Genomic DNA, 24,200 nt, shown 5'->3' with positions numbered 1-24,200 from the left:
TCTGTGTTCAAGCTCTTAATAGTTTTACAAATAACGTCCTGCAGGAGCTCGGGTCTCAGGAGGTTAAAATAAGGCCTAGAACTTCCTAGGTACTTATAGTCGTAGTTACTGTGGTAGTTCCTTGTTATTATACTGATACTTACCGGTACTTATACAGTACTTTGTGGTACTTATAGTGGTACAAGAAGTGATACTTACACTAATAGTTAAAGGTACTAGTAATGGTACTTCTATGTATTGAGGGGTGAAGTGAAATGGGATTATTGCAGAGTGATGGTGTTTTTGCAGATAGAAAAAATATTTAATACACAATATTAAAGAATCTGCTATTAAACATGTGAAGAACTCGCAAGTATCAGTATAATTCCCAGCCGAAGTACCACAGTAACTATCACAGTATTTACCAGTGAAGTATCTACTAAGTATCCCTTTTTTTGGCCAGGTAATGTATATTTTTATGACATTTATGATCTTAATTCTAGTCGTGTTTTGGTGTAAAAACTATGTCTGACACTTAAACCTCCTCTCACTGCTGATGCTTTAACGAGGGCAGTTCTGTGTTATTCTCAGGACACACCGGACTCTTAAAGAAGCTTAATCTAAGTCCTGTTCTCCTTTAAACAGCCCAGCGTCCTGCTTAGACTGAACTGACCCACACACTGACCCAAGAGAGTCGCACAACCGCCGTAAACAAGAGATAAAATCGAGATATTTTAACGTACGACGCGGATGTTAACGGACAAACTCTCACCAAACACTCAAAGGATTCCTGACTCTTTGTACGTCCCAAACTCATCCCAGATCGTCATAGAAACATCTCTGCACAAACAAAGCTCCACGTCGCATTTAGAGCTACGTTATAAACCCCAGATTGTTTTACTAATCGTGTTGTTTTCAAACTCCTGCAGCAACAAGTGTTTTTCCTCATTCTGATTCTTCCACCAAACGCCAAACTGTCAAAGCTTCAGTAAACAAACGTGGTGACACTTTATAATAATGACACGCACCTAATCGGCCCTGATAAACTGAAGAGAGACTGAACTCCTAATGAACATGAGTTTAAGAACGATCCAGGCTCATTAACTACTATAAATAAAGGCCCTAATCCTAAACTCCTTAATGAAGTAACTGCTGAGCCTGAATCAACGATAAGAAACATTCAGCTGATTATGAATGAAACTTTATTCACGCTTTCTTAAGATTAACTGAATATATTTTCTAAAAAACACAGGCAGTGAAGAAGCTCAGATCAGAAAAACCTCGATTAAGACAATAATTGGAGAAAATAGTGCGTCATTTTTATCTAATATTGTGTTTAGCTTCTATTTTTACATTTATGAAGTTAGTGCAGCTTCGTTTAGGAGCAACAAATCAACAGTTTTAATACAAAGAGCTTCAGAAGTGTTTTTTTTAACATTATATAACTTTAATGAAGCCCTCGTGTGATTACCTGTGGATTAGTGACTGGTATCGTCTTATCCGACAGTGCAAAGGGTCATTCTCCCAGACGCACTTTTGTTTTTTACATTGTGCTTTTTTTACAAACACAAAACATTAAAATGATCCTCATGTCAAACACAGGGTTTTCTGCTAAATCCACTTTTTTTGGAGCGTTCTACCGTGTTATAAAGTTGTTCCTTCATCATAAACACGTCTCAAGTGGGGAATGAGTTGCATGTTTGAGTCATTTAGTGATCTCTCTGGGTCCGATTCAAACCCTCCTCACTTTTAGCTGTAAGATTCTGTCCAAAGCTCAGCCCATGAGACGAAACTGTTCACGTGTGACAATTATCCATAAATAAACGTGATAAAAAACATGGTACAAAACAGTGCACAACTTCACAAACCTGACGCGATGTGCAGTGGTTTAGTGTCGCTCGTGTCGTGTCGTGTCGCTCTGAACTTGGCGTTTCAATGAAAAATAACATAATGATCTGTAAAGTGTTAGCATAGAAGTTTAATACCGTCTTTAAGTAAATGAACGTTTAATCTGAGTCACATCACACGTCTGCTCCTGTTTTAATGAACCATAAACAGAAACGTGCTCGTGTAAACACCACGACGGAGAAATCAATCATAAACGACTGAGTTTTGAGACGTCACGATCTGTAAATGTGTTGTTCTTTGTTCAGAGTGGTGATTAGAAGTGCTGTTTAATCTTGTACTATAAATAATCAAAGGGCACAAATCCTATTTAAAGGTTAAAAGTGTCAAAGTGTCGACGAGCGAGTCGTTTGTTCAGAATCTAAACATGATTCAATCTGATATAATTATGTTTTAAATCATTTCATAAAACGTATCCTCAGATGTGCTAATAAGTGATGATAATAATGCAGAATTTTACATATTTACTTTAAGTTTCATTTATAAATCATATTATTTTATTGATGTATTAAAATATTCAGTGTTGTTTCCAGAATCACCTGCTCCTCACAAAGTGCAAAATGTGAGATTCTTCTCCTTCAGACCCTTTGAAACGCTCAGGCTTTGTCCAGATAAGCCCCGTCAAATCCTTCCAGATTGATCTTTGACACGTCTGCCTGTGGCGTGGGGACAAGACGCCAGGGCGCAGGGGGCGCAGGGGGCGGGGCGGGGCCGGGCCAAGGTGTTATCGAGACGTTGGATGAGTGTTCCCGATGACCATGTGACTGGAAAACAAGACGGACAAGGATTAGGGCAAAGGTATAAAAGACTGAAGCAGAGGACATCACAGATCCAACAGAACAGGAGGAACGTGACGCGAAAAGAGACCGGCGGACGCCCTCTGGGATATCTGTGAGAACAGGTGAGCGCCGACGGAGCAGAGCGGCGAGATGGACGAAGACGGGACGAAGACGGGACAAAGACAGGGCAAAGACAGGACAAATACAGGACAAAGACAGGGCAAAGACAGGACAAAGACAGGACAAAGACAGGGCAAAGACAGGACAAAGACAGGACAAATATAAAACTACTGCACAGAGACATTTAGTTTTACTTGACATGAACCAACTACACACGAGCTAATCAACTAATTATGCACTTTAAGGGTTAAAACAACAGAAAATCTTTACAGAAAATGATTCCAGATGAGCCAAGCTAAACCTTTTTCTGCTTCTAGTTCCATCTCTTGTGTCTAATTATTGAATTTAACGACTTTAATTTGTGTATATCCTGACATAATGAGATGAAGTTATGTATTTTCATTTAAAGTAACAGCATTTTGCATCTTTGTTTTTTTCAAATTCCAGCTAAAAACGAACTACAAATATGAAGTTTATTATTTTAACCAGGATTTTGCCCTACGTTTTTAGACAGAATTATGTATCGTGTCTGTGTCGCATGTGTGATGTTAATGTGTAGCAACGGAGCCACTGTTTTTATGTGCAAGACAAATTTCAGATCTCTGATCTGACAATAAAGTATTATCTAATCTAATCTAATCTAAGAATTGGTTTTGAGCACATTCTAAACACCAGCAGAGGTAGAAAGTGTGTGTTAAGTGGAGTGTGGGGCAGGCAGGTGTGTTCTAACACGAGCTGTAAAGAGGATTGAGCAGCAGATGGCTAATAACACGCTGGGCTGACTCCATAGATCTCTTAATGAGCACAGAGATCACAACGTCTCTGCAGTGCTTCTCGTGTTGGAGGACGCTCCTGAAGTGTATACGTGACACTTACATAACGTATACGGGATTAGAGCGCGGCCTGACGTTTAGGGTCACGGTTAAGAAGATCAGGAGCTGCAGGTGATGTTTGCTGTTCGACACATAAAAGGTCAAACGTCACAGAAGTTGTTCACGGAGCTAAAAACAGAAGCGTCCTGTGCACATGTCCGGCCTGTGATCCAGCATAATAAATCTGCTGTGGATCTGAGTGGGATTAACTATGCTCATGTTAATCTCCATAGTCCCCACTGATTAGATTGAGAGCTGCGAGAAAACAGGATTAGCAAAGGCCAGGGCGGTGATGGGTGCGACGGGCCTCAGAGGTAACACTGTCCACAACGACTCGCTAATGTGGCTCTGCTCATTTTGCTTTTAGAGACTCTCAACAGAAATGAACGCCGCGCCCCCCGCAGGAAGTGCTCTGGCAGCCGCCGGAGCCAATGGGCCCACCACGCCCAAGAAGGGCCCACCCAAGTTCAAGCAGAGGCAAACCCGAACATTCAAGAGCAAGGCGCCCAAGCCCGGACAGAAGGGGTAAGAATCTGTCACTAGAGTCTCACTCGTGTTACAGACCGACACGTGTCTGACCTTTGCGCTTTTGTTTCAGCTTCGGGGACGACATCCCGGGCATGGAGGGGCTGGGCACAGACATCACCGTGGTGTGCCCATGGGAGGCCTTTGGCGACATGGAGCTCAGCGACCTGGCCAAATACGGAATCATCTAAACCCGCTGCCTCCTGCCTTCCTCGCCTCGCACCTGTCCTCCACGTGACCCCGCCCACGCCTTTACTCACCAGCCGCAGGCCACATAAGTCTGTGGGCTGCCCCTAATGCCCTCTCGTCAATCTACCTCTGCCGCCCTCTACTGAGTAAAGAGGACTTATAATGATGTTTTTATTTTTATATCATTATTATTATATATGTACTATGTAACGCTGCTGAAAGTATAACGACGAGAACAACTCCCCGTACCCTTTTCCTCGAACTATCCAAGTACATTAAGACTTTCCACTCTCCTCTCACCTCCGCCCCTCACCCCCCACGCCCCAAACCCACGGCAACGGATGCAAGCAAAGCACTAGTCACCGCTAGCCTGAGTTTGCTTCTAGCAGTCTGTCCAAATGTAAATACTGAGTAAGACCTTTCGACCTTCTCACCTTTTGTACTTCCTCGCTCTTTTTACGACGTTGTGTGATGTGCTCGCTCACGGTGTGACTGTGAACACCACGGACGCTACGGGAGTGTAACAGCTGGAACGCTGCAGTCTGAGGAGGAAGCCCCAGTGCCCTGTGTCTCTCCTGGCTCTGCTTCTTGTACGTCCCTGTAGACAGATAAACAGACTTCAGAGCACTGTGCAGCACTGTCTCATGCTGTGTCCTCATAGTCGCAGTAAAGTGTGTTTATTTTAACTACTCGGTTGTGCTTGTCTGTTTTCTGCATTCAAAAAGTGTGTGAACATCAGATTACAAAAAAAACAATGGTTATTCATATTTATCCTTTGCATTTAACATAACTGCTACTTTTAAATCTGTTTTATTATGATGACAGGAGGTTGTTTACTTCTTGTTCATCTTCCAAGTTTGGTAGAAAGCAAAATGAAGTATTGTGCAAGAGGGTAAAGATTTTTAAGTAACGGCGTTGGTGCACTGCTCTTGGTCGAGCGCCTGGAGCGTTCCCTCTGCTGTTATCGGACTCAAACACTTTGATAGATTGTTCATTCCCCCAGAGCTGGTTTGGTGCCGTCCTTTGCAAATGGAAACCAGAGAATTTAGTCCAGGTGAGCTTTTGGAAAAGAGAATGTTGCAGCCACAGCTCGGCGTCTGGCAGCATCCTTCTTTACAGACATACAACAACACTTTGCATTCACCTTTCCCAATGATTCCCAAAGGTTTTCCAAAAAGAGGGAGCGCGATCGGCCTTTATCACGCAGCAGGATTCTTTTCAATAACAGAACAATGTGTCAGCGCCTGGGGGATACTGAAAACATTACGTCAGGTGTCACACATTCTTCTGTTTTATCTGACAGTTCAAACAGAGATATGTGCATGTACCAGTGTAAGTCCTGTGATAAATCCACGCACAATTTAAAGTTCAAGACGAGGTTCAGCAGCAAACACGCCCGATAAACTCGAGCGAGTGCAGACACGACACGGGCAGGCTGTGTACAGGCTTGCACCAGACAATAGAGAAAAGGAGGTTTTTGACGCAGTGCTCCCTGAGGCTATGACATTGCTGGGGAGAGTTCGTGGTAGCGATGGAAACAGAAATAACATTTTGATGAGTCAACTTGGCTCACCGAACTGTCTCACACTCGCAGTCACAGATATCACGTTTTTTTCTGCTATAATTTGGATGTAAAGGGAGGAGCGCGTCTAGTCGGCCGCTGCGTATTTTCTAGTATCTTTTTCTCCAGGTGTAAGGGCCCCACCTTTGTTTCGAGGGAGGGAGAAGAGGAGTGAAACAAGCACCGGAGTCTGAGCGCTTACCAAACCTGTCTGTGGAAATGTGGGCGAGGTGAAGGCGGTTGGCGTGGACTTAAGAGATCTTGTTTCCCTAGCAATTACTTCATCAAATTCTCTTCCTGGTACCTGCCACCAAACACAAAATGGACACATGGTCGGGGTAAGAGAAGAAACAGAGATTAACGCACTTTAGGATTATCTGAGAACGTGTTTGAAAGACTTTGGAAGAGGTTAAACTACCAGGATTTAAAGGTGAGTAAGAGTTTCGCTGCTACAACAAAATAGCAAACCTGGCCTTGGAGTTGAGTTTATGCTTCCAACTTTTCTGTAATATATATGGTTTTAATATTCTGACAGAAACACTGGCTTTTTTTTAAACAAACAGACTTGAACGAGAAAGAACGTGCACTTAAACAGAACCCACGATTGTATAAAATGAATAACTTGAATAACTGATGTTTAAAATAATAGAAAAATGTGCATAATTCTCCTTGATTCTTCTTATTGCACAAAGATCAATGAGGTGAGTGCAGCTTTAACTCAAGAGGAGGTAAAGGTTAAAGGAGGCCATTAAAGGTCAAGTACAAACCGCAGCCCCACACAAAGCGCTCGGAGCTGGAGCGAGCCGCAGTCTGTTATCTCCTGCCATAATAACACGGTAAAGTTAAACCTGAAAATGCACAAATTAATGTCGTGTCGCTGTGGAGATAGTAATCAACCTTCCTTTTAAATTCAATTGTTACCTTCTGCCAAGTGAATGTGTAATTATATATATTTTCATCTACAAATTCAGATAATCAGAAGTAAACAGTCCTGGTTTTGTAACGTGGAATAAAGAAAAATGTGCGACGTAAACAAGTTTGAACGTGAGAAGCGAGAAGAAAATACGAAAACCACTGAAATGACACATGTGTGGTTAGTTAGTGGTCACTTGAAAAGAAAAATGTAGTTTTTTTTCTGATTTATTAATTGCAAATTGTAGCGTGGACTGCTTAGATGTTGCTGCTCATGTCACACAGATCACATGTTGTAGTCGACTAAAAGGATCTGTGAAATATTAGTATCACCCTGAGGAAATAGAGCGTTAACCTCTGAAAACCTGTGCCATGTGACAATCTAAAATATCAAAACAATATCATGATTTAGATATTACACTTTGTGGGCGGGGCTTTTGATGATCCTTGTTTTTGGTCTGGGTTTGTGTTCGAGCGTTTTGTTTTGAGTAATAATAAACAGAAGACTCAGATCATTCCTTTTATACAGTTGGATGAGTATAAGTGCAGTATAATCCGCCTCTGTTTACACGAGGAGTATTCGGCCAATCAAAAACAAAGCAGTTAACACGCACCGGTGTCGTACAATGGTGAATGCTGCTGCTGTCAGTTTATTTTAAAGCCAGATCATACCCGGACTTGACCATGACTCACAGGACGGTGGTCAGTCGTGTTTTACTGTTTCATACAGGCCGTGCACGAAGCCTTTCAATCCAAATGTGGCTCCTCTCCCTGTGCTCCTGTGCTGTTCTGACATGTTTATCCACTCTCTTCTTCAGCTGTCAACAATCTTTTACCGTTGTCTCCAGGTTGTGACTCGCCACTTTCACCTTTGATTTCAGCCGGGTTGTTTTTCCTGCCTCTTCACTGCTGTGTTTTTGAAGAATAGTCTATTTAGTGACTGTAAATGACATGTAACGCAGACTTTATTATACAAGCTGAGCAGATGGTAACGTATTTCAGAAGCTCTCAAATGTTCAAAATGGTTGTGCACAAATATGGCAAACCACAATTGGCGTTTGTGACGTATCAAACGCCACGAGGCCCGGTTTAATGAGCCATATCAGGCCAAAGGTGCCGTTATTCCCTCTATGAAAGAGTCACAGTTGCTCCTGGAAACATCATTCATTTGACTAATTCCCTCTTGAAACAAAGCACCAACGTCTAAACTCTCCAAGTGTGCCATTTCTGAAATCGATAACAACCAGTCATTTACATCTAATTTCATTCCTTGACGGTCGAAGTCAATTTGTTGTGCACCTGTATGGATTTTATGACTTGTCCACATCGATCCAGCAGATGTGCTCATGTATTTTTCTCTTTTTTGTCATAGGACGTGATCAAGAAAAACTAAAGATGTCGCCCCAGTTCGTTTTCAAACTCCTCTTTCTCGTCGCCCAAATGCCTCTAATGTGCCTGTCTCAGACCAACAGCACTTCAGCAAACCCCGCGAAAAATAAGACGGTCACAATCCGGGGTTGTGGGACTGGACTGGACCCCGTGTATCGATACTTGTGCGACCGGAGAGCCGCGTGGGGCATCGTTTTGGAGACATTCGCAACATCTGGCTTCCTGCTCTCCGTCGGCCTCCTGATCGGCCTGGTCGTTTGGTTGTTATGCACGTGCACGAAGAGGCAGAGCGGTAATATCGGAGGGGCTGTGGTCTGTATGTCCATGTTTCTCCTGGCTACGGCGGGAATATTTGGGATAACCTTCGCCTTCATCATCCAGTTAACTCCGCAGACCTGCCCCACGCGCCTCTTTCTATTCGGAGTGCTGTTTGCGTTGGCGTTTTCCTGCCTCCTCGCCCGTTGTTTGGCTTTGTTGGGGTTCGGGGCGGCGAGAGGCTGGGGGGAGACCGGCGTAGCGCTGGGCCTCTTCGCCGTCCAGATCATCATTGCGACGCAGTGGTTGATCATAGTCCTGCTTCGGGACAGAAATCCGTGTGAATACAGCCAAGAAGAGTTTGTGATGCTGCTGATCTACGTCCTGTGCCTGTTGTTTATCAGTCTGGTGATGTCCCTCAAACTCGTGTGCAGATCTTGTATGACCCACAGCTACAGCTACTCAGGACCCTCAAACCAGACTGGAAATATCCAAACGATGCTGCTAGCGTTCACGTTGGTCGCGTCTGGCTGTATATGGGTGGTGTGGATCACTATGTTCACCCGGGGGAATCGTGAGATAGAAAAGCGGCCTCTTTGGGACGACCCGGTCCTGAGCATCGCCCTGGTTTGCAACGGGTGGGTGTTCCTGATGGGGCACGGGCTGTCCCAGGTGGCCTTCCTGTGCAGTGCTGAAGCCAGGGCCAAGGACTTGCCTCTGAACTTCGCAGGGTGGACCAGTCCCAGCGCAGACGTCCCGGGACTTAACAGCCTGAAGGAGGGCAGGGAGAACGGGAGCTTTGAGACTGAGGGCGACAGACGAGGTGAGAGATCAAATAATGGATCTGGAAAAGTTAATCTTAGTCTGAAACAAATATGGAATCGTTTTCTCGTAGTAGGACATCTTTAAAACAGTATAATTACTTCATATAATTGAGACATTAAGATGATTAATGGACTAAATGAAGAGACGCCCAGGACTAGAGCGAGGCTGAAACAAAAATACAGTTGCTCTAATTACTAAAATCATAACACACCCCAACGTTGGAGTCCACACACTACAGTTATTCATCTAATTAACCTTAAACGATGATGAATATAATCAAAACTCAAGTAGTTATTCATCTACAGCTTGACAAAACGTACGGTAAAGGCACAATCTTGGTTAAATCAGGTGTTCTGGTCTTAAACTCCTCCATTTCAGGCTTAAATAAAATGCATCAGGTCAAATAAAATGAGTCTAAAACGTTCTGTGCGTCTCTGTAAAACATTTACAGACTAAACTGCGATTCCACAAATACCGGTGCAGGCCTTGGTTAAACAGCATAATCCCATTTTTCTTTATTTGTTTCTAGTTTATGGGCTCAGCAGGGTTCCCAGGGGTTAAGGAGGAGATCTGTGCTTTTTAAACACAACAACAACAACAAGCCCAAACTTCTTTAGGCACACGTGAACGAGGCCTCTCCCTGACACCTCTGGACTGGTTTGACCTCTTCATGTGCGAGCGCTTTTGACAAGAAACACGGAGACGGTACAACCCTGACGTCACGCGCTTTTACTCGTCTGTAGGTGAACTGAGGTCCTCATTAAAAAAAACCATGTGAACCGAGCTTAGGGTAAACCAGCGTGAGGCGTAAATACCTCTAAACTGATGTCTCGCTGTTTGCCAACTGCCAGTGTTTACAGCAAATAACAACGTGGCGTGGAAGATAAATTAGTACAACAGCGTTTACATCTGCTCTGATTTAAGCGCCGTTTGGTAGAAAGTAGGAATCCGTTCGTGTGCGGGCAGGCTCCGTGTTGTACAAGACAAACGATAATCCATGGGAGACGCCCGGGGGGATCGTCAGGCGGAAATTCCAGTTTAGTTTTCGCGCCTTGATCGATCTGTATCCACGAGTGCATTGAAATCCCCGCGCGTTATAAGTGACGGAGTGCTCCTGTAATCGAGCTTTATGATGAAGAGTATGTAACGGTGATAACGTGTCCCCCTCAGGCAGGAGGACGGAGCCCGCGCTGCGCTCTCCCTATGAGTCCGAGTTCTCCATGACAGTGAGTAAAGCATCTCCATTAATACTGTGTCTGTAGTAATTAAGCGCTGACCTTTTAGCATAGGAGGTGATTAGGCCGTAATGTGAGACAGATGCTGAGTCTATATATTATTAGGGACGTTAAGTCGCTGACGGATATCTTTGTGTTACAGGAAATTGACACGGAAAGAGACTACTCCATTCCTCGGCCGAAGACGACGAACTACGGGGAACCCTACGATGAATATTAAGGACAGTACGAGAGTTTTGGTTTTTTTTACAGAAATGATCTCTGGGGTGAAGTGATCAGCAGTGAAGACATTTAACATTCTAACTCTGATTTTATATGATTGTTTACGTGCAAATAAGGATGTCACCAGGTTAAATGTTTGTGTTTGGATTATTGTAACACGGTGTTACCAGTATTTACGGTTACTGACACTATAAACAGTGGGAATTCTTCAGTCAAATTACTTTATTTCTCTTTGTGTAATAGATCTGTGTTGCTCTAGCAGCCAGCGTTAGAAAATCAAGCTTTCTGAATAAAAAAAGTCAAGTTAATGTGACATAAAATGCACTTTACATTCAGATTTAGTATAGACTGAATACAAATGTCCTAAATTTTATGTTAAAATTCTCAGTGATTCTATTTTTAGCTGTTGCAATTATATTTTGTCATGAATAATCACAATTATTGGTTAACTGAATAATCCTGGCACACCTCTTACAGTGTCTGTTCTTTCAATGTTACACAGTTTTAAAGTTACGCCATGACTGTACCGAGCGACAACGATGTTACGCAATGATTCAGTTAAATCACAAAGAAAAACCTGAGGAGGAGACGCCCATCGTTTTGACAATCCCTTTAACAAAGACACCTGAGGAGCGCATAAACCAAAGGATATACAACACCTTTTGGACTGTTAAAGACGAAAACACAACCCCAAACACAAAGTTAAACCTCGAGCCCAGACGCAGCAAAGAATCATCCCAAGAGTTTATGTAAAAATCAAAGTAAAATCTGTCAACTGGACAAAAAAATTTAAAAAATCAACCCGTTATCCATGTACAGAAGTGTGTGCAGTGTAAAACCTGCAACATAAACTCTTTTTTTATGTTGCACTTGTTGTAAATTCTAAACATTTCAACAAAATTTAACTAAATATTTGGGTCGCCACAACTAAAACAACCAAAAACGAATAAAAAGAGTTAGAAATACATCCAAATCTACCAGAGCTATATCATTATTTAATGGTGTGTCACTTCTGCGGTGGAGAGTCTCATTGAACATGTTATTTCTTCACCTGGTGGCGTCTCCTGCTCGTTTCCGTGAAGTTTAATGCCATAATCTGGAACGTTCAGAGCAAAGAAACCACATCTCCATTGAGAAAAGCAGGTGGTGTGCGCTTAACCAGAAACATTACACTAAATTTAATACAAAAAAGACGGTTTTGAGTTTGCAGTGTTGCCTCAAAACCTGATTCTGATCCCACCTCATCCCCTCAAAGTCCTAGAAGAAAGACGTTTTCAAAGCCACTGACTCACGCACTCTTCATAAAAGTTACTGGCATCGACGCGTGTTTTTGCTATTTCATTTCTCCTGCAGTGTAAATATTTGTGCTGTTTTATGTGCGATGTTATTTGTAATCTGCCAGCGAGACGTCTGCCCAAAGAAAAGGCAGAATGACTCACGAGTTTCATCAGCGGATGTGCTCGGATCTTCCCCGGGGCTGGATCCACATCAGTATGGCTCGGAGGGGAGTGTGCCGCGTGAGCCGGGGTGTAATGGGCCTGAGGTGATGAGGAGGGCGTGAAGCTGTCACTCTGGAGGTGCCAAACTGCTGCGCTCACGAGAGGCATCTGAGAGCAGAGAGACAGGAGATAAGACGGAGGAAGAAGCACAGGGACATGTCGGCTCAGTGGGAGGCTCCTGCTGCCCTCACTGCTTTAAGTCTTTGTGTTTAAACTCACTTTTCAGAACTGTGCTGTCGAGGCAGGTCCAAACAATTCAACCTAAACGCTCTGTCCAGTGCCGCGTGTGGAATGTATGAAACAAAAGTGTACGTGTTTAAAGTTAATATAAAGGTTATTAACTATGTTTGTCACTACTGTTTACTCGATGTCATAAATAAAGTCTGATTAATGAAATGAAGGTAACAAAAGTGTTCTTTATAAAAACTACAGATGCTTGAAATGTAAGTGAAACATTTTAAAATAAATTATACTCCAGTTTAACTTATTGGTGGTTTTCAGATTTGAGAACATGATGCCGGTGGAATAAGCTGTTTGTCAATTCAATTCATCTTTATCCAGACTCTTGATCCATTTCAAAAACAGACAGTGACAATACAAACAGTAATATTTACATTAAAAAAAACAAACCACACACACCAGTGTCTCCACATCTTGGACTGATAACGGATTGAACTGAATCTTATGTTTGTGACTGACATTATTTAATTTTCTGACTTATTCAGCTGCAAATTAAACTGTGCATTAAAGTTCTTCCTGCTGCTTCAAAGTGTTCACTCCTGCAGACATTACATGGAATTTTATAATAAAAATCCAAACTTAATAACATCTTTTACTGAATCGACAGTAGAATTTGCTCAACTTCAACAAAAAATCGCGTTTAAACAATATTAATTTGGGCTACCCCAGTTAGTTTTGTTTAAACAGTAATTAGACTAAAGGTTAAACATGACGGCCCTCTAGTCTTTTGTGTTTTCATCTGCCCTCTGAGGAGTGTAACTATTCCAGATGCCCTCCCGCTGACCGCCCGGTGATGTCTGGACTCTAGATGCTCCTCCTCTGCCCTGACCCTGTGGACCTAGACCCTCCCGTCCCTCACCTGGCTGGGGCGGCTCCTGTCGTGGATGAGCCCCTCTCCGTCTCTTAGTTGAACTCTCTCTGTAAACAGATGCACATTAGTCCTGGACACATCTGCAGTGTCCGTCCTGGGAGTAGATCTCTCCTTCACTGTGGTTCTCCTCGAGGTTTCTCTTTTTCCCACTGGGTTTTTCAGTTTTTTCTTGCTGAGAAGGAGGGTCTAAGGACAGGGAGCATGTCTTTTTTATTCTTTTTTAACTTTATATTGTTATTATGTTGTTAAATTTATTCTTTTATGTTGCACTTTATCACCGAAGAAAGTTCCTAGTTTGTGAGTTGCGTTCACTGACAATAAAATAAAAGTCGTCTGATTCTGATTGTTGATTCTCTAAATTGTGCACTAATTTTGGGCTTTACAAAACTGAACTGAATCTGCAAATTAATCATTTTTATCCACTCATCAGTCTGTGTTTTTACCTCCACACTCACTGTCTGCATGTCGGCCCTGACCGCCTCCACCAGGGGTCAGTGTTTAGGCATAAGTGTTAAACTGTGGGTGAACACTAACACTTTAATTACAACCACACTAATTATTGTAACGCCAAAAGCAGCAGATTCCACTTACGCGGCCGGTAAACGCTGTTGTGCCAGAGACGGAGTTCGCACAATTAGGCTGAAGTGGGAGTTTTATCGCTGATCTTTACCTCACTGACCTTTTGTGACCTCTTCATCTTCGGGTCAAGTCCTCCCTCCAGCTGCAGCGCCCCTGCCCACAGAGGTCTATCCAGTCTCCCAATTACGCCGCCTTCAATTACACAGAGCGCGTGCCATCAAAGTGCCAATTGGCCTCTTGTGCATTCGAGCAATTAGCAGGGATATGAAGCTTCCCGTCACATCCAAACCATTTACGGCCATTAACTCCAAGATGCAATTAAAGATTGTTCCAGATATGTTCCCCTCGGCAGCAGGCAGAGGGCACAGCCGGGAGGGAAAGTTCAGAGAGTAGGACGAACACATTTTTTTCCTGGAGCTGCACAATGAAAATTAGAGCCGCAGCAGAAGATCTAGAGCTTTAGAGGGCACCTTAATGAGGCCCACCCTAAGACAGGACGGTAAAAGCCTGGTATTTTGACACAAATCTGATGGGAAAAATACGGTAGGCCTTTGCAAATACACAAATCTCAATCAATAAGGGCATTAAAATAGATATTTACATGTTTAACGCAGCCTGAACTAAACTTCAAACTCCAAATCCAGGGAATAAATGCTCAGTTTAATCTTCCTAGTCCTACAAAACAAACACAAAACAACTATAAATAAAAGTAAATAAAAGACAATTGCCTGTATCATTGGACATTGATGAAACAATCTGGATATAAAAGTTAAATACCGGGGCCCTTGCTCTATGAAATATCTCCCTGATGATGACGGAGCAGCAGTGGATGCCGGGATTGGATTACACCGTTTCTCTGAGCTCTTATTCGGTTGGAAACTGCTCCTTTATCTCTTTGCAGTGGAGTGGTCTCAGCTATTTCAGGCATTCTCTCTCCTGATTGGACAACCCGACCCGGCCAAATGCTGGAAAAAAACGATAAGACTGAGACAATCATGGGAAGGAAATAACATAATGGTAACTAGTCTGAAAATCCTGGGTTCTATCAAGTGGAGATAAGCAGCATATGCGTGGGCTCTACCAGTCAACGGAGGTAATAAGAACTCTGAGGAGAAACTGTAAAAACCAAACAGTTTATTTAGTATATACATTCAATAATAATGAAAGGGAATAAACTGAAGGCAGACACAAGAATGGCAAAGTAAAACATTGTGAAAATACGTCACTTATTGAAAAAAAACAAAACAAAAATATATCATCACTTGGGTCTTTTTGGAGCATGTGACATGAAAAAACGCGCACATGCAATTCAAAACCACTTAGTAAATCCCTGTACAAAAAAACTCCCAATGGGTTGACTTGAGCACAGTGCAGGGAGCCAAGGGTCAGCGGCTAAGAGTCAGGACGGGCCGGCGGCTGAGGAGGACGTCCACGCACCTGTCCACCCTCCGGACTAATTAAGCTTTACAATTAGATCGAGTGGGCCCGTTTCAGTTTAGAGTGGGTCAGCAGCACTGCCAAATTAAATATCTTACGACACAGGGGCACAGAGCGATCATAACTCGGAATATATTGGAGTAAATCTGCCGCCACTGTAGTTTCTTTCGATCTAAAGGTCCGGTGTAGTGTGGTCCTCCCCCGCCGCCTTGTCAACTCCCCCAATATTTCCTCCAGCATTACGAAATTCATGCACAAGTGAAACCTTTTCCTCTCACAAAAGCATGCATAGCAACACTTCTGATAATACTTTTAAGGAATAATAAAGACAAAAAAGAGGTATACGCGTCAAAAAATACTCATTGGACCTACTGCACACTGTTTTTTTTTTTTTTTTCCACAATAACATCACTCCTCCTGACTCTGTCCGCGCCCCGACACAAAAAGACAGTGGGGAACGTGGCTGTCCTGTCAGAGAATGATTAATGGCTCAGCTTGTCACCTTCACTGTGGTAGTCCCTGCACCACACACACGCGCACACACACACACACACACACACACAAGGTGACCACCGCTCGACATCGACTGGACATTTTCCTCACGTTCACCTCGAGGCGAACGCGAATGAATAAATATCCTCTACCGTTTGTGTCCCTCGTGGCTCGGATTTTTCCCTTTCTCTGCAGCGCACTGGCTTTCACACACAGAGCCGATTATTAAAATGAGTGACCGATTTGTTTGCAGGTCAGAATTGCTAAATTACCCTAACCTTTTGAACAGGTCCTTTTTTTTTTGTTTTTTTTTTGTAGTTGACATTTCTGCGGCTGCTTTACCAAACGAAGGCAGAAAACATAACAAAAAAAAAGTGAAGGCGAAAAGTAACGACAAAATATGAAATACATAATTACCAAAAAAATGTGCTTGTTTTTAAGAAAATCTTTGGAACCAAACAGACAAAATGTAAAACAGTATAAAGCAGAGTAGTACAGACGTGGGTTACATGACAGAGACAGTCCTTTTCCTGTGGATGGAGGAAACTTTTGATTTGTAAATTTTTAAAAAAGCGCGATGATAAACTTAAAACAGAATGTGCTGCCCTGCGACTATTTCAAAATTAATTACTGAAGCAAGATAAATTTGCCACACAGATTCCGTAAGCCTCATTAGACTTGATAATTTTGATTGGCCATTTCGCGCCTGCAGCTGCTCTATTGGGATTTTCGGTTATATGGAGTGCACATCTGATGAACGCCGCTATGCCCAAAGCCCGCAGGCAGAAATATCTCAATACATCTCAATTGGCCGGGACATATTTCCATTTGGCTGACTGGCAGATGATTAGCTCCCCTTGTGGGTGTTCTTGCTTTCAAATCTCCGTCTTTCTGCTGGGTCGTCCATGTGACCCACTCATTACTACGAGGCTGCTAACTGGAATGTCTTGCGGCGTCCTAAGCAGAGTCGAAACCTTTTAAGGCAAAGACTGACTGCGATCTGTGGAGATACCGACTGCACGGACAGGCCTTAAGTTGCCTCCGAATGGAAAAATGTTGCATCAGCGCTGCGAGGGCTAGCTTATGTCGCACTGGGGGGGACTCGATGAAGTGAACACGGACGACACATGTATCTATCATGGCAAAAAAAATGAAGTAACGCAGAAAAAAACAGTCACGTTTTCCTTGTCAGTTTAAAATGATTTTGTACACATTTTTGGGGGGAAAGACTACGGTACTTCTCATGCGTTTATTAGCGTTGCTTTGACAGTGGTTTTCTTCAAAATGAGTTCACAACAGAAAGTCCAGCGTCATCTCTTCTGTCCATTTCTCGTTCAAACCTTAATTCAGCTTCAATCAGGGGGGTGCAGTGTCATGTCGATGCTGAGTACCTTCTTAAAGTGGGCCATGGCAGTTCATTTCCGCACAAGCCGACACTTTGAAATGTAGTGGAATCCTTTTACTTGGAGTTGAACTGTACAATAGGGCAGTGGATATAGTGTTTGTAATAGGTCGTAGTGTGCAGATTTCAGTCTCTCGCGGTCCTGTAGTGCTGCTAAAAAAGAAAACCCATGATAGTAGTGCCCCCGGTCCGACGAAACTAAGCTCTGGCTATTTTCACGTGGCAGTTTTTCCGTTGTTTCCGTGTCGACGCCGAGACATAAAAAGCACAGGGACAGGCAAGTTGACGATGTGGCGGTGACCTCTTCGCCACAGAAAAAACAAGGCAAAAAAAAAAAAATGGAGGGAAAAACCACGACACGAGTTGCCACTAGAGTCCGTCGGCGGGGTAATGGAAGGGAGCCCTCGCCAAAGGAAAGAGCCGGAAAACGGGTTTGTGTTTTGGAGCCGTGTGAAATTCCTCTGGAGTTTTGTGGTTTAGTACGGAGCGAATCTACTGTAGCCTGCCCGGTATAAACTGGCCTGGAAAAGACAGAGCAGATGATGAGAAAAGGTTGCACCGTTTTATATAAAGAAATGAAACATAAAACAGTGAGCTGCAGTTTTGAATCATCATGTTTAAAACTTATTAAAACAAACGAGTCAAAGCAGTGGGTCTTTAGGGAGTTGTCTTAATTAAGTAAAGTTTTCTCTGGACTATAAGTGTCACTTTGTTCATAGGGTCCAGGGGTGTGACTTATACTCAGATGAGACTTATATGTGAAATGATTCAAATATATAATGTCACATCTTCGTTCTCGTCGCAGTGAGTCGTGCGAGGGTTCTCTAGACTTGTGTTCCTGTATCTACTCCTCCTGAACCACTGAACATTTAAAATATCAACATTACAGTGATTTAAAAAGCATCTGGGAAAGACTGAACAAAACGCCCATAAAAGAAAATGTTATTCTGCTGAGTCTGAGTCTATTGATTTGGAGTGAGATCCAGAGTAAACTTGTTGTTTTTTCTTCTTTATTTATCTGATTAACTGTTAATATCTTACGTTAACAAACCAGACACGTGTTCAGTTCTGTCTGTGCTTCATGGAGCTGAATAAATATAAATGTGTTACTTTAGCGTGATGTACTGATATTCACCCTGTTGGTCCACATTTTATTATTATTATTAGAACTTGATTTAAAGATAAAATGTCTAAAATAAATTTCCCCAAAAATGCAACTTATCGTCCAGTGCGACTTATGTTTTTCCTTCATTATTCTGCATTTTTTGGCTGGTGCGACTTATACTCCAGAAAATATGGTACATGAATCAATTCTTTTTTGGCTTTTGCTACAGATTATGAAATATCCTCAATTACAGATTTAGTATCAAAGTACGAAGCATTGAAAATATTAAGAAAACAAAAACAATGCTAGTCATTTTGTGAAGTAGCCAGAATTATAAGGAAATAATTATACGACTTTGTTCATAATGATTAGCTTTCATTTTTTCCATTTTTCATGTCTGGGCAAACTGCGATGGAGCATCTGCCCATAAATCTCACTAACACAAACAGCCAAATGACCGCCGTGATCCGCCGTATACCCCAGATTACCACCAGTGTAATCTAATACGGTCTGGCTCTTGTTAAAAATACTGTTAATTTATGCCCCCTGTCAGTTGTTTCTCACCATGGCTCCCACTCCGTACGCAGCAGCAGCCGGGGCTAAAGCGTGGTAGGGGTCTGTAGTGTACACTCTGCCATAACTGGAAACATAACAAAAAGCCCTTAGTGAAAACAGCAGACAATTAACATCTCACATGAGTCCTGCTGGTTTACCCATTAGCACGTTCTGAGTAATTATACAATGCACATCCACTTGTCTTCTTTAATTAATTGAAGAAGTTATGAAAACAAAATAAAGACAGCTCTTCACATTTGAATAAAATAGTAAACTCATAATCTTATCCTGGGGAAAGTACAGATTAGAGTGTGTTTCTCCAGACAGGTGAGACGTACAGATGATGATTACACCTCATTATTACCCAGCTGTGCCAAGGACTGGGCACAAGACGGGGCCACTCTAAAATGGGCACTTGCAAAATGCCAGGTGGATGGATTATATTAGTAAAAGATGAGGTGTAGAATATATTAGTGAGAGACATCTGCTGCAGATGAAAAACATCAACTTCATTTTACAAATATGGAGCAAAACTTGGTTCAAGTTTATGAATTTTAAAACCTTATTTAAATGTTCAAAACTCACAATTATTTCTGCTCTGACATTGGAAGTTGGAGTTTGTACATAAACAGTTTTATTTATCTTTTAAAACACCAATATTGAGTCTAATGTTCCCCCACTCGGTCGTAGTCGTGTTTACATAGCGTGTCCCTGAGTGACCTCACCTGTCGCTGTAGGCGGCGGCTGCAGCGGTTGCCCCGGTTACAGCAGCCGGTTGGGCGTAGCGATAGGCGGCGGCCGCAGCAGCAGCGGGATAACCCCCCTGGAGACACACATGAGAGGACTGAGTCACGCTGGGACAGAGGAACACGCTGCACAAGAGTGGATGAATGACGAAATGCCATAGACTGACACGAGAGCCAAGGCTCAGGACAAAATGCTGCCGTGTTTTGTTTCATTTTCCATAAAAAAGGGACTTGTGTCTTTAAGTCCGGGCTGCACAACATGAGGAACCTAAAGTCTCTGATGTTGAGGAGGATGGACGAGTGATGGATGTGTCCCAACTCATATAAAGACACAATATACATTTTATTCATTTCATTTTTGTGAATCTACAATCGACCAATGTGCAGAACTTAACCCTTTAAGGACTGAGCGCACTATGGGCCAGTACAGATCACCTAGACTTTTAGATTTTTGTTAGCCATAAAAATCATATTAAAGGAAGTATCAGAATTTACTGCATTTTTTCACACATCTACTTCTATTTTACACATCCATCCGTATTTTTTCTTTTACGCATCAAATAAATAACTGGGAAAATCCCCGCAGCACCGCGCTCTCATTCGTCGCCTTCGCGGAGCAACAGAGGCAGATTACCGTAATGACGGTAAAATATTTAAATAGCCTCGTGCCTCCGCTTTGAGACGCCGTTTGAATTTACTTGAGAGCACGACTGGACGCGGAGTTACGCTGCTGGCAAGTCCGCGTCCGCGCTCTATTGGCGACGATAGGATCTGACACTATAGGGTTAAGCAGCAAATAACGGTTTTATTTTAAACATTGTGACTATGGATCAGACAATGAAGCATTTGCCACTAAACTATAATATTTCTGGTTCAAGTACAGTACCATTGCTACAGTCCACCTGTGAGTGCAGTGTTATTATATGTCAGACTGTGCAGCCCTCTGAGCAGCACCATTAAGTTATATTACATGTTATCCATGTGCCAGAGTATTGCATTTCGAAAAGAGAGGAAAGGAGAGCATTCTGTGGAACAATAGCATTTTATCAATGAGACAGAAAAAGGAAATTGCACTGTCAAAGTGGAGTTAGACTGGATTATTACCACTAAAGACAGAGAGACAGAGATAGAGTGAAAACAGAGGCCTATAGAAAGCTCTTTGTCTTGGGAATAGAGAAAAGAAACTGCCTAAAGGACACTACAAGTAGAGTTGACATGTCATTAATATGATTATATATGTGGATTTAGAATGGAAAACAGATGGAGGAAGACACAAACACACCCACACACAGGCCTGTGCTAACTCTAGATCACCTCTTTGCATTGACAGTGCATGCATGAGCCCCCAGTTTACCAAACCGTCAAAGAACACCACACCACTGCATTTGAACCTGACCAGGACAGAGCACAGCACAAATAGAACATTCTCTGAGATGCCCCCAGACACAGAGTGGAGGGGCGGGGCAGAGGGTAGATCAAGCAGGCTGTTAGGAGAGACAGCAAGGCTTTCTGGGTAAGTGGAGGCAAAAGGACACAGAAGAGTGTAACAGTATGTCTGCATGCAGCAGCTGATGGACGCATGCTTCAGTAATCGTCCCGCAGGAGACGAGAGGGCGGTTAATTCAGGAAGAGACCATGTTCTCAGTTTCAGCAAGAAAGGACGAAATAAATGACAGACTACAGCTTTTTCCTGTAGTTGTCATAATGCCACGTGGGTGTATCAATTTAGAAAAAAAACAAAGGAGGAAATTAACATAGTTGTCGCTTGAAACCTTTCAAAAAGAGAGAGAGACCTGGTACTCTTTTGAAGAAACTCATTATAATTTAGTTGTTTAGTACAAAAAGACCTTATCTTGTTAGTAGGAAGCAAACCTCAAAGCAGTAGTCATTACTTTAAACAACTAGAAGACAACACGTGTCCAGACTGGATCAGAAGATGATTCGTAAGATCAGTGGGAGGTAGTAGTAGTAGAAGTCAAACAATGCACACTCGAGGGTTTGGTGTTGACCCTACCTGAGGCAACCTGGGACTAAGCACTGAGTCCTGAAACACTAGTCTATAGAGAGAACAGAAACAACCGTGGTCAACCTGGTTACACACTCACACTACTCCAGCGATGCAGCGCCCCCCGCAGGACAGCCCGGCCAGATGACTGAGACCCTCCAGACCACCCCACACTCTCAGTATAGTCAGATAAGGTTTGTGTGGATGTGGATCTGCTTTAGGAGTCGTTTAGGAGATAATAATAAGGATGGATGACAGATTGTGGTTCTAAATGTGATGTTTTTACATATATGCACAGCTTTTATTGATTAATGTGAATCCTTACAGTGCTGATTAGCAATTAAGATCATGTGATTAACTTAAAAAGAGCAAAGAACTATTTTAAAAACTTGTAGCTGTCATAGCCATAATTTGAAAAAGGTGTAATATTTCACTTCCAGCGTCTGAGCTTTAACGAGCTTTGTGCCGTGTGGTTGTGGAGACTTTCAGAAAATACGTTTTCTGATTTGTTTTTGGACTGGAAAGGCGTGATAAATCTCGGTTGATCGTATTCCCATCGAGGGCTCAGTCACCTGTAGCTGGGCAGTCTGCGGCGCGGGCGAGTGGACGCACATGCAGAATCACCCGCAGAGGAAAAACAAAAAGAGAAAAGCAGTGAGGGAAAGAGTGTGGTGTGGGTGAGACGTGAGTTTACTTACATACAAGTCTGCAGCGCCGTAAAACCCATCCTGATAGACCACACTGAGAGAGATAGACGAGGGGAGGGAGGAGAGAGGGAGGAGAGAGCGGTGGAGGAACAGATGGTGGTGCACAGTCCCAAAAACCAAAGTGGAGGCGATTCACAACACAGCAACAAAAATACAGAGGGGGTAGAGGAGAGGAGGAGAGAAGAGAGAAACAACTGTTATTTCACACCCATGCAGCATGCAGAGGAAATAAAACCTCCATTGAAGCTCCACAGCTAAACCATTATGCACAATAGACCCGCAGGAGCAATAAAAACGTTCAGCGGGCCAAATGAAACAACAAACTGCCATTGTTCCCCGCTTGCAGAAAGTCTCCCAGGGACCGGCCACTTTATGAGGGAAATGGGAGTTTGAGAGCTGCGTGCGTTTTAACTGTGGAGCAGACATGGAGAGGGCATTTCCTGCTACCCAAATTTTCCATCTTGCTTAATTTGAATCGTGACAGTAAGCGCCCATACGGCTATTTCCCAATCAATGCGGCTTTGATTCGAGTATCATTGTAATCATGACCCCATTAGCCAATCAGCCCGGCACAGCAGCGACGTGCACAGTAACAGACAGACCGCAGTGTGTCGTGTGTGTGTGTGCGGAGTGCAGAAGGATATGGATGTGTTTGTGCTGCTCGGCTGATGCTGGTATCTGTTGTTTATTCAAATGGGCCTGTCGCTCTCATCTCAAAGGCCGCGCTGACTGACAATGTGCCAGTTGGACGAGGTTTGAGCACCGCTGTAATAAAGTGGGACCTGCTCAAACAGGAGCGGGGAACAGTGTTTGGAAAATTGCACACTAGAGTTGCAAATAGATGTTTTAGCCTAAGCTCAGCCTGTGTTTGATCTATGTACAGCGGCCACATAAATAGGTACACCAGTTTTAACAACAAGCGCCATAATGTAAAATTGCGGCTGGTTGTGCTGAAAGGCGTCGCACTTTGGAAACTAATCTCTCTCAGTGCACTGAAAATTTCAAGTGAGCAGCAATTTTGAGCTTGAAACTTACTTATAAAGCTATGTTGGAGAGAATAAACTGTTACGAATGCTTTATGTTCCAACTAAGACCCCCTGTGTGTTCTACCTGCGCAGCTCAGAGCGGGAAAAATGAGAAGTGATTTATATTGTTCAGCAAATTGGAATTTCTAAGAAGTGGTAATACAGAAGAAGCCCCAAGTAGGCAACATGCATATAATTTTCCACCGTGGAAATTGAGTGTTCTCTAGGTGTTGTTTGCAGCTCGTTCCCTTTATGCAAAGTTCTGTGATAAAAGACGGAGCTTTAAGGGCCAAAGGTGTATCTACTGTGAGCGCTGAGTGTAGTGTGTGCAGTGGACAGAGGGGGCGCTCTGAGCAGGAGTGTGAGTTACCCGGGGTAGGCGGGGATGGCGGCCTGGGGCACGGCGGCCCGCACGGCGCTGTACACGGGCCGACCCCTCCCTCGGAGGTGTGCCCCGCGAAACGCCGCCGCCGCTGTGGTGGCTGCTGCGGCAGCTGCTGACGGGTACGGGAACCCCGGCACTGGACAGAGCAGAGGAACGTGAATAAGAAACAGAAAAATACAACCAGGAAATTAACAGAAAAGAAGAAAGAGAATAAGTAAACTCAACCTTAGGGCACAACATAAACATGTCCATATAAATGTGAAGGAAATGTGACCTACATTTAAAACACTATGGGATTTTACATGCAGTGCACGTCTCTGCACAGTCTCATGGAAACAGTCTTATACTTTATATATATTTAGTAATAATAGTTATCAAATACCT

At 43.1% G+C, this 24,200-nt stretch overlaps 3 protein-coding genes across 10 annotated transcripts in view; 2 read left to right on the top strand and 1 right to left on the bottom strand.

The window, feature by feature from the left end:
- The first annotated feature begins 2,745 nt into the window (after positions 1-2,745).
- On the top strand, positions 2,746-5,058 carry LOC117375279 (retinal cone rhodopsin-sensitive cGMP 3',5'-cyclic phosphodiesterase subunit gamma-like). The gene is made up of 3 exons (XM_033971572.2): positions 2,746-2,785; positions 4,023-4,180; positions 4,254-5,058. Exons 2-3 carry the CDS (start codon positions 4,038-4,040, stop codon positions 4,369-4,371), a joined length of 261 nt encoding a protein of 86 aa, XP_033827463.1. The 5' UTR covers positions 2,746-2,785; positions 4,023-4,037; the 3' UTR covers positions 4,372-5,058.
- A 959-nt stretch (positions 5,059-6,017) lies between these two features.
- On the top strand, positions 6,018-12,748 carry LOC117374631 (G-protein coupled receptor family C group 5 member B). Of its 2 annotated transcripts, XM_033970806.2 has the most exons (4): positions 6,018-6,360; positions 8,215-9,309; positions 10,482-10,537; positions 10,689-12,747. In XM_033970806.2, exons 2-4 carry the CDS (start codon positions 8,238-8,240, stop codon positions 10,764-10,766), a joined length of 1,206 nt encoding a protein of 401 aa, XP_033826697.1. In that variant the 5' UTR covers positions 6,018-6,360; positions 8,215-8,237; the 3' UTR covers positions 10,767-12,747. The 2 variants fall into 2 exon arrangements, with proteins under 2 accessions (XP_033826697.1, XP_055079464.1); XM_055223489.1 differs by lacking the exon at positions 10,482-10,537 and having other exon boundaries at positions 10,689-12,748.
- Positions 12,749-15,076: 2,328 nt separating this feature from the next.
- The window catches only part of LOC117375255 (RNA binding protein fox-1 homolog 2-like), a 44,367-nt gene continuing 35,243 nt past the window's right edge, over positions 15,077-24,200 (bottom strand). For 3 of the 7 annotated variants that reach the window (XM_033971536.2, XM_033971539.2, XM_033971540.2), the window contains 5 exons: positions 23,802-23,952; positions 22,398-22,440; positions 19,674-19,771; positions 18,958-19,033; positions 15,077-17,809 (listed from right to left, as the gene is read on the bottom strand). In XM_033971536.2, coding sequence (XP_033827427.1) covers positions 17,765-17,809; positions 18,958-19,033; positions 19,674-19,771; positions 22,398-22,440; positions 23,802-23,952 — 413 coding nt within the window. In that variant the 3' untranslated portion in view covers positions 15,077-17,764. Of the gene's footprint in view, positions 17,810-18,956; positions 19,034-19,673; positions 19,772-21,708; positions 21,752-22,397; positions 22,441-23,801; positions 23,953-24,200 lie in introns of those variants that run through there. The other 4 variants (XM_033971538.2, XM_055223486.1, XR_008648762.1 and 1 more) reach the window with 3 other exon arrangements.

The sequence above is a fragment of the Periophthalmus magnuspinnatus genome, chromosome 8 (assembly GCF_009829125.3).
Source record: "Periophthalmus magnuspinnatus isolate fPerMag1 chromosome 8, fPerMag1.2.pri, whole genome shotgun sequence".
NCBI lineage: Eukaryota > Metazoa > Chordata > Actinopteri > Gobiiformes > Gobiidae > Periophthalmus > Periophthalmus magnuspinnatus.
The sequence above is the reverse complement of the archived record's forward strand: the minus strand, read 5'-3'. Positions and strand labels throughout refer to the sequence as shown.